The following is a 10,474-nucleotide window of genomic DNA, read 5'->3' as shown; positions in this document are numbered from 1 at the left end:
TGAGGTCTAGGTCACTGAGTTTTAATCCTGTCCAAGGCTTTTAGTAGATACACCTTTGGTATCAACTTGAAGCTCCTATTTCACCTCATTCTCGAGTTACCAAATTCACAAACTCAATGTCCACGCCGCCTACCCACACTGCTGAGGGGAAAAGGCATCATGTCCAAGATCTTCAAAAAGCCCAGAGAACTACTGCTCACAACCACTTTTTAAAAATTTAAAGTAACTCTGGCGCTTGGAAGTAAAACAAAGATGTGAGGACCGGCTCAAGACTTTTGCACAGCACGGTAGCTGGAAGATTGACAGACCTAAAAGAAAAAACAAAAAAGGAAACCTAACAACCCGACATTACATGATGAAAAAAAGAAAGAAATTCCAATGAGCAAGAAAAAAAGACGACCATCTTTATTTCAATCTTTCAAACCTGTAATAAAATGTGACAAACTCAATTCAAACCCTAACGGGAAGTTTGGCAGATAGTGGTAGGCAACTACAGACCAGAAGGCAAGGCGAGGGCATGGCTCCTTTAGCGCAGCTTCACAGTAAACCACAGATAATAACAATTTTCTTTTGAAAGAGAAAAGGTGTGCTTATATTGAGTCGAATGGGTTACTGAACTAGAACCGAATGGTGAAATTACTGTTATTCCTGCTTTTTAAAGGAGCTCTGAGGCAGCTCTTTGGACAGAGCCGGGCGAGCGCGGCCCCAGTTTCGTCTTTATGCTATAAGCTGCCTACCTGCTGACGTAGACACATGTCAGCAGCATCAACCATGTCCTCTAACTCTTGGCAAAAAACAAGAACATTAAAGAAAATCTTATATTGAAGAAAATTGATCTTTATTGGAAAAGGTGGACGCCACGTAACTCGCCGTACCAGCTGAGAGTAAGAATCTATTTTACAGATATTCAAGTTGTGTTTTCAGATGCTTTGAGGTCTCTGCCTCATTGCACCCTAAATCCAGTAAGGTGCACTGTACTGTGGAATTTTCATGAAAATGTTATTACACTGGGTGTAGAGGATTTTGGGAACACTCTGTCTTTTTATGAAATAGATTGGTCTGGTGAATTAAGGAGGAATCCATTATCCCTACTTGATTTCAGCTATTACACACACTTTAGTCACAAGGAGAGGGTATACAGGATCTCTATGCCTTGAGACCAACAAAGAAAAAAAAAAAGAACAACAACAACTCAGCAGCATAAAGACAATCCTAATGTTCTACATGCTCTGTGTACATCTCAGGGCATTGGGATGTAAACTTCAAATGTCAAATGAATTGAATATAGAAACCGGTGATGGGGGATAGCCTGAAATATGGAAACAGACAGAGCTTGTCTGTCTGAGGAATATGACTTGTTAAGATCCACAGGAGCTACTGGTGCATGTTATGGCTTTTGCTAGACAGGTACAACCTGTCTATATAAGGATATTTTTTATTTGTTTTTACCCAGTTGGTCATGTTGGAAGGAAATGGGTTAAAAATGTCCATCTGCCGTGTGTCGGTATCACAGCGAGTGATCCCGATTATTGTCCCCAGTCTTTCTTAATGACAGCAGATGGCTGACAGAGAAATGCGGTGAAGTGCAGAACTGTCTGGGCACTTTGTAACCCTTTATAAGAAGAAATATTTTTAGGCAATAACACAGAATTAAAAACAAAAACTGCACATTTCAACGATGGCAGATTTTCCTTGTTGGGCACTTCTTTTTCATTCTACACGCGTCAATAACAATACACAAGCCTACACAATGGATTGAGGGCAAATTTAAAGGCAACATCAATCAGTTTCTACTACTGTAGGATAATATAGAAAATGAGAATTAAAATGAAAAATAGTTCGGTATGCGACAAAAAAAAAGTGGTTTCAAGACACTGAACTATGAAATCAGGGTGTCACACGTCACATGGAATTAACCACTGGTTGGTTGGTTGGAATCATAATAAATAAGATGGTATGTTTGGTTCGCAGCCATCCCTTCTTCATGTGAACAGTGTTTACACTCCATCATTAAAGAGGCTGTTTGCTTTCAACATAATTCAGTGGCTTCGCCAAGCAGCCAACCTTACACGCAGACAAAGAACTCAAAGATGGAAGAATAGTCTGTGCTAGAGGGGCTCTGAGGGGAAGTGAGATGAAAAACAAAGCACAACAGTAACACATTGATATGTCTTTGAGTTTCATGTCACTGCATTTGACTAGGCCTATGATCCTCTATCCAGCAGGTGCCCCTGTGTTAATCGGTTTTCTTCTCTTCAGGATCCTTCTCTCCAACGTCCTCATCCTCTTCTTCTGGGCCCTCCAGCGCCGCAGCACGTTGCCTCTCCTCCTCCTCCTCTTCCTCCTCCTCGTCAGTCAGGCCCTCTCTCTTCGGCGCATCTATGTCATCCGAACCGTCATCAGACTCAGCTGTGCAGATGCCATAGCACATCAGGCTAATTACGCCCAGCGGTAGGCCAAACAGGAAGCAGCCCAGCAGTGGAGAGCTGCGAAACACCGACTGATGAGGGAAAGAAGACAGCGAAAGATGAAAGGAAAATTAAGAACGCGAAGCACGAGGGGTGAGGGAGAGTATAGGGAGACAAATTTGTAAACGACACTAATACAGTAACTTGAGGAAAACACTGAAATAATCCAGTGAGAAAATACAAGAGAAAAATATATAACCTTAGTTTTATCTTTCAGCAACCAAACACCACTTTAAACACCATTAACTGCAAATAAAAGATTGATGAATATCTATGAGGGAAGAAAGTTCACAAAATAACTTTTCGCAATAGTGGCATCCTCTTATGGTACCACACTCAAACTCTGTTAGCGCATTAGGATTACCCTTCCTCCACAAATGTTTGTAAAAGCAGACAGCATGGCCAAGAGCTCGATTTTATACCCCTGTGGCAACAGGTCGAAAAGCAACTGGATTCAGTGATTTAGAGGTGTGGCCCAATACTTGTATCCATACAGCGTACCTTAAACTTGCATTGTTTCTAACAGCTGGGGGGGCAACTCTCTGGTTTCGAAAGGTCTCACAGAACAGAAGTCCACGAGGAAGTGATCATTGTTTGTCATTTGATTTAAAAATTTGAGTGAGAATTATTTCCAGATAGGTTTCTAATTACTCAATCGCTATTTCCAGTGTTGTTTAATATATTGTGAAGTTAATATGGAAAATTAAATTATGCTGAAGTGTCTTGAACGTGCACCAGATGGCGACAGCTGTGGTTGCAAATAGAGTCCTGGCCCTATAGAAGTCTATATATAAAAAAAAATCTGTCTTGATGTCTGTGAACACTTTCAGTCACCCATTTATGGTCATGCTGAATAAAAACTAATTTTTAGTGTGTAGATTTGGTTCAAATCTACACACTCATTGGCGAACGACTTGTCATTAATGGTCTCATCCATCACCATGCTCTTGATCTATCTGTATGTCTGTCTGTCAGTCAAAACATTTATGTGCAAACAATAATATTATCCAAGAAATCTGATTTTTTCTTCCTTCACTAACTGATCATAGTTCACAGGATTAATTTTGTTTTCCTTTCTATGGGGAAAAAAAATCTGAAATCCAGCTAGCTTCTCAGCAAGATCCACGCATGACACAGACAAGAAAATGGGGAGTAAAAATTAAAATGAATACATCTGTACACAGTAATCTGAGGTCATTCGCAGAAATAACCAGCTACACTACTAGCAAATGGTAATAAAAGGAAAGTAAAAGGGATGTCAAGTGAGTATGAGGACTGCTTAAGACAAAACAATCTGCTAACAAGAGGTAAATGTCAGGCTAAATCAATATCCAGCAAAATGTCAATTCGGTCCGATTGTCTGTCTACCACGACTAACAGCTAGTAGGAGTGATGGTTAGTTTATGAGCTCGGGGCAAAATATAATGAAACTGCCACATGTACTTTGACATGTGCACACATTATCGGAGACTACAAGGGAGGAAATATGATAAATAAGACCCTAAAGCTCAGTTGTGGTCCAGAGGTCCCACGATGAGTCAGTGCTGCAGTTTCTTAAATTCACACACTGAGACTTGCTTACTTGTAACACAACCTGTTCAGTCCAGTCCCATAAAAGCATCACATTGCTCTCAACAACCAGTGTTTGTAGTAGCAAAGAGCCTGCCTTTAGCTGCAGAAAGTTAAGCAAATTCAAATCAGATCTGCAGATCAAAACACTTTTTCGCCAAGTTTGTAACTTATTCATGTATTCTATCATCTACACTACATGTTGTGTAAGTTTTTAAAAAGCTGGTCTTGAAACATTTCCATACACTCACGCAGGGTTTAATGTTTTAGTATTAATTCCACTTCTGTCCTGTAATTTTCAGATGCTTATAGTGTGTTAAACTATTTGTATCGTCTGCTGTGCCGCTTGTTTTGTTTTACACCAAATGACCATATTGGAGAGCGTTGGCCTTCAATCGAACATCCTTCATGTTTCTTTTACTTTCTCATTTTACAAACTCAACTAAGATGAATAAAGAAAAATCAAACACGAGCACAGGCCCACCGTTACGCACTAGTCTTTCTGAAGATACTGCCTGCACACACACTGCCCTGCTTATTACGGGCTCACCTCCCACCTCCCTCGGCTTTAGTGCGTGCGAGCACATTAAAGCCGAAATTATGCTTCCATGAATATGAATGTAAATCTCTGCAGACCTGCACAGAGCATGATGCTATAGGTAACTACAGGTCACAAGCTGGCTAATCTCGCTTATGAGACGAAGATGAAACGGAAATGAGCAAAAAGCTGCTGGAGGAACGTGACGCAAACCTCTGTGGACGCTACATTTGTCGAGACTGTGCTTTCCATCCTAATTACAACCTTTTCATTTTAAATTAAACCAGCGTTAGTGACAAATTTGCACATTTATAACAACTACATTTATCCTTGAGGATCACTTAAGAGAAAAATCAAAGTAAACACGCAGAGCCAACAAGTTGCTCTCTGGTAATAATTAAGGCACCCCTCATTTCACATCCATGTTTTCCACTTTGATACAATTTATTTCTAATATTTCTTAAGCACTCCAGTGTAATTAAATCTGTTTTTTTTTTTTTCTTTCAGGAACACGTGAAGCACAATTCAGATGATCTTAATGTAGCAAACTGCATCAGAGAGAATCCACCTAAAAGGGCACATTCGGTCCCAACTCCTGCCAGCCACTGAGCTGAGAAGAAGAGAAACACTCACGTTCCCTTCAGTCGTTGCCACAGGAAGAGGAATGGTAATTGCCGGTGCTCTGTGATGCTGGATGAGGGAAAGGATGGGCATGCTATGCTAACACAGCTGGCTATGACTCATTGGGCTTAATGCGCTTGCTTCTTCATGTTCCTGTCAGACATGAATTTAAATAGGCTCTCTAGGGGCAAGGTGATGGCTGTTGCCTATCTCCTCTATATTATATCATGTCACTGTAAGCAAAACTAGACTGGTGATACTTCCAGCTTGCTAAATTTAGGAAAGCACAAGTCTCACATTTCATTTCTCTTACAGATGTAAGTCAGACCCTTGACACAAGATTTTTACTTTTAAGCAGCCAATAGAAGAAGTCAAATAAAGATCCTGCATTGTTGCTTTTTTAGCTCAAAGAAATACAGCTTTTCTTTTGCACTGAAACGTTTACCCATTGCTCATCTGGCTTACTTTATCACTGATTTCATTTAATAACCCGAGAGTCAAGCCTGATCTGACGCACGAAGAATTAAACCTTCAATTAATATCTTGTTAAAAGGCTCTCGTTTGAGCTTTAAGTCAAACCCTTTACTTCAATCTAACATTAAAGCATGCGATTCTCATTTAGACATGCTCCACATGGCTTTAAGGACACTGTTATGGGCGGAGCAGAGTGTTAGTCGTGGTTAAAGTTCAACCATGCCTGCTGAGAGGTATTATTCACAGCTGTATTTACATTCCTATCACACCCTTGGTAAAATAAACACTAGTTCTCCCAAAAGAACCAACTACTTAGAGTAAAAGAAGGAGGAGAAGTTCAGCCGCCTGACCCTCTCCTCCCTCAACACTCCACCTCCATCTGCTCTGCTGTTTTTTCCCCCCCTCTCCCTACGGACTGTTTACTGCCTGTACTGCATATTCTCAGTTGTACATCCAATCTTGTCCTCTAAATGTTGTTTTTCCTCAAAGAGGAAAAGTGGAGTGCACAGGGGCATTTGTTTGACATTGTTGCAGAGCAGCTTGAACACAGAGCATTAACCCTAATTTAGCAAACGCAGTCAAGGTGAAGCACATTTTGAAACACAGCAAGAATATTATTCCATAACAGGGGCAATTTGATATTGTGCAGCACGATAATGCTGCGCTTTAATTGTAGAGGTGAAGCCTGGTATCCTTAAACAGGAGAGCGTCCTCTGAGCAGCATGTCGCATAGTAAAATTACCCTGAAGTAATATTAGCTTGAAAGCTAGATTGGATAATCATCTGCAATACTCTTATTTGACAAACAGTAAGTGTTGTATGTAATGTGAGAACCCACAGAACATTGTTCCAACTGTATACAAGCCATTAGTTAATAGTTACAATTAGCTGGTGAACACAGAAAAACACATTTCCCCATGAAGGTGGTGGAGACCAAAACAGAACCAAAGCAGTGCAAATATTGAACTTTTGGCCACTGTATGCTTAAGTCAACTTTAATACAAATCTACGATACCGTCTGTCAAAACTGAGAAAATTTGTCAAAAGGTTGTTTAAATCTCAGAAATGTATTGTTATTTATTAAATAAACTGAATTACCAGTTTTATACCCAAATTTCAGCCGGCATACTGAGTCCCTCTGAGAGGTCAGCATAATAATGAAGCATAACATTCAACCACTTAAATTCATTTTTAGGAATGCAACTATGCAACGAAATAATAACAACAACAACAACAACAATAATAATAATAATATAGTTTTGGAGCTTGATTCTTCATGAACAGGGCACAAAAAAGACATGATTGAATTTTAGTCATATTGTTTCTTCAGTCCTGAGGAACACTTGATGCAGACATCCTGCAGACTGAATTATTTTACGCTCTTTTGTACATATTTATTGCTTTTTGGTGGAAATCTTAGATGATGTTTTGTATTTCATTTCACTTTGAACTTGAGCTACATCCTGCTGATTGAAATCTCACCAACTTACCATAATGGTGGACCTGGCATCAAAGGCAACACGTTTGATCCTCTGAATGATGCCGTCACCTCCATATGCCTGCAGGAAGACAGAGTTTAATGGACACAGATAAGCTACTACGTGTAGTCTATCCCAGTTCTATAGGACATGCGCAGGGTTTCATGCACTCTTCAGCTTGGCAACAACAATTTGATGCAGTTACCTGGAAGCATTCCCTAAACCACAAAACAATCAATAAATCAATAAAAACTTCGCAAACAGCAACACATACTATACACAGACTGAAATATCCAGGTTTCAGTTCTCCAGTCATGTGCTTAGTACATTTCAGACATTTTAAATAATGTTTAATTAACCACTTCCTTGCACAAAATTATCTAATGTGCCTGACTCTAGTTTGCTCACAGTGCAGCAGTTCTGCTCCATCTGAGCTCATTTATTGGCAAAAAGCACCGGGGCAGCCAATGAGTGATTTGTCCTGATGCTAATTCATCAGGATGGCCAATTAGTGAGCTCCAACTAAGCAGGACTTCTGGAAATAAGCTGAAGGTGGGGTATGAGACAATCTTTGTGGATGCAGCTGCTGAACAGACTAAGCACAAATTGCATGAGAACTACGCAAGGTATCAGACATCCTTATGCAAAAACAACATATAAAGAAGTTGTAGCTTTTTCTTCTTAATTGAAACGAAGCACAGGAACGAGGACTTAAATATGGCAGCAGTGAGTTTAAAAAAATAAAATAATTATTCCATGAAAACCAGGTGTAGCGATGTGACAGACTGCTAAGGTAACTCTGTTCTTGAGGCTGGTTCATGCTTCACAGGAGGCGAATTCCACAAAAAACACACCCAGTTTTCATGTTTTTTATACTTCCATTGAAAAAGCATTAAAGATTCACAAAACTTGATCATGCTTGGAGCAAAAAAGCTCCCTACACTCCACAAGAAAATCCTTGAAATCCACTTGTATTCTATGGTAACATTTTTTGTGGGGCAAAAACTTTATTTGGTGCATTTCTACATGAAGGACAAACGGGCCCTGAGACACCACATGGCTGAGATTACGAGCCTGACGTGTAGAGGCTGAAACTGTCCGGGGCTTGGCTAAAACTGGACTGCAGAAACATGGTGGTTTCTGTTGCTGTTTATTTGGTGGGAGGGTGGTTTGTTTTGCCAGGCGAAAAATAGCCCAGACCATTCTCGGAAAAAGGAAAAAGACCTTTGGGTGTTTGGCTTATGGTTTCATACATCTGGTGACTTTAGCGTAGAGATTAGTGCGCACACTACAATACAAAGTCATGTAGTAATCTCAGTGTTTGGCTCAGAACATAGAATTATTGCAGATAATCTATTCAAAAGGGAATGCAATATGAAATCTAAACATGCAAAAAGGAGATTGGAAAAATATCTCATCTGATAAAAAAAAAAATTTCTGAGTGGGGGACTTAAAATGCAAGGCAACATGCTTGATTAATGAAGATTTGGTGTGATTACAACAGTACAACATAAGGTGAAGGGGAGCGAAGGCTACACCAGGCTGAATACATAAACAGAAAGCAGGAAAGGGAGGCAAGGGAGGGGAGAGGGAAGGATTTGGACCTGTGCAGAACCGTTCAGAACACTGCTGATGAATTGGACCAGCTGCTCCATGCTTTCGATCGGCTCACTGGGCAGGAAGTACTGCTCGTTGGATGTGTTGAGGATGATAACGGAGGGAACTGTCACCTCGCTGAGGAAAAAAACAGGAAACACGGCTTTTAATCTTCTTAACCCCCACACCTCAGACTGCCATTATCAAAGAGCATCATTAGATGGGAACAAATTGTAGTCTTAAAGAATAAATTGCAACACAGAGAATACAATAGTGAGATAAACAAACCCTTTGTACTCTGAGCAACCCAACTTTTCCCATGGGTTTTCTTTCAAACAGAGAATTTTTCTTTCCCAAGGAAAAAGGCGATGCAGTGTGGCCCATTTCAGAGTGGCATTTCTTCCATCTTTTATACAAAGAGTGTGCAACTCAGGGGTTTTATGGGTCTGTGCCGGTCACAGTTAAAGAGACCTTTACAAACTAAAACTGACAAGTGAAGCCCAGGGAGTCCAGAGGAAGGCAGCTCTGCATCCACACCGAGACACGTACAAAACATATACTAACTACTCCAGTGATCTTACAGGCTTTGTTTTAACAGAAAACACAGAAACAGTGACACGCTGTACGCTGCCAAGCCGGCTCATTTCGACAAATCAGCAGAGGAATTACAAAACTCAGTGAGATAGGGAATAAGGTCATACAAACAACCGATCCCTCTTCCACACGTCTCGCACAACACCAAAGCCTGGCTTAGATAAGGTATCCTAGTGCTTAGATACACACATGCACACAGGCGCACAAACAGTCCATCACGGCGCTGCCACCTTACATCCCCGCGGTGTTACTCAACCCAGCAACAAATTGCACACACACACACGCATATCCATCACTGTCCCAATCCACCACCCCGCTGAAATCAGGAGGGCAAACATATACGCCTGTGCGGTAGAGTCATCAGTGCCTCACTACTCTGCCCAGCTGAGTTCTGCAATCTCTCTCTCTCACACACACACAACCACACACACATTATGAATGGGTATTTCCATCTGACATCCAGCCTACTCCAACAGATGGCACCCATTTAAAATAAATATGGATTAGCCTAGGTGCCTCAGTTAGTGGGACTACTGGGGGTTCGCCACCATAATTAAGGGTCATATATTCTACCATTTGCACACATTCTTCTTCTACTGCAAAAAATGGTTTCTATGCAATTAGGGCCAGTGGTTTTGTTGTTGTTTTTCTTTTATGTACCATCCTACAAGATCTGTACAAACTGCTAAAGGAAGTAAAGTAATAGTGAGCTCATTTCTAGTCTAGCCAAAATTCACTATTCAAGTAATAACTCGGGATTTGGGGGAATTTGCATATTAGATAGAAAGTTAGACGATAAGATACCATTACATGTCTTTGGATTCACTATGGAGCAGGAGCTGAGAAACTATTGGTATTCATTAGAACTAACACAAGAAGCACAGACTACATGTAGGGATGGGTAGATGTGCTCGGTGCTCGGTCTTGCAGCAAGCTATCAAATACGGTGATTTCTTGGCTTTTAAAAAAAGGCTATGCGTCGCCAGGTGTTTCATCAGATTCGAGGTGTTACCTCCTTTGCACAGTATCACCTTAAAGCACTTGTTGCTGCTGAGTTTGCATCTTTTGCTGTGAAGTACAGCCAGACTTTTGACCGCTTCGCCTTGGGCATTTTTAATCTGTAGCTCTGCTCTAAA

The 10,474-nt window shown here is 40.7% G+C and overlaps 1 protein-coding gene across 1 annotated transcript in view; it reads right to left on the bottom strand.

The window, feature by feature from the left end:
- Window positions 1–383: 383 nt before the first annotated feature.
- tmx3b (thioredoxin related transmembrane protein 3b) overlaps window positions 384–10,474 on the bottom strand; it is a 35,902-nt gene continuing 25,811 nt past the window's right edge. Inside the window, exons 14-16 of the mRNA XM_085419036.1 lie at window positions 8,753–8,882; window positions 7,161–7,229; window positions 384–2,500 (exon numbers count right to left, since the gene is read on the bottom strand). Coding sequence (XP_085275162.1) covers window positions 2,237–2,500; window positions 7,161–7,229; window positions 8,753–8,882 — 463 coding nt within the window. The 3' untranslated portion in view covers window positions 384–2,236. The remainder of the gene's footprint in view (window positions 2,501–7,160; window positions 7,230–8,752; window positions 8,883–10,474) is intronic.

This window comes from Rhamphochromis longiceps, linkage group LG9, assembly GCF_057381845.1.
Source record: "Rhamphochromis longiceps isolate RC_006_pf linkage group LG9, R_longiceps_female_GT1.1, whole genome shotgun sequence".
Taxonomy (NCBI): domain Eukaryota; kingdom Metazoa; phylum Chordata; class Actinopteri; order Cichliformes; family Cichlidae; genus Rhamphochromis; species Rhamphochromis longiceps.
Note: the sequence above shows the minus strand (reverse complement) of the source record. Positions and strands in the feature narration are given on the sequence as shown.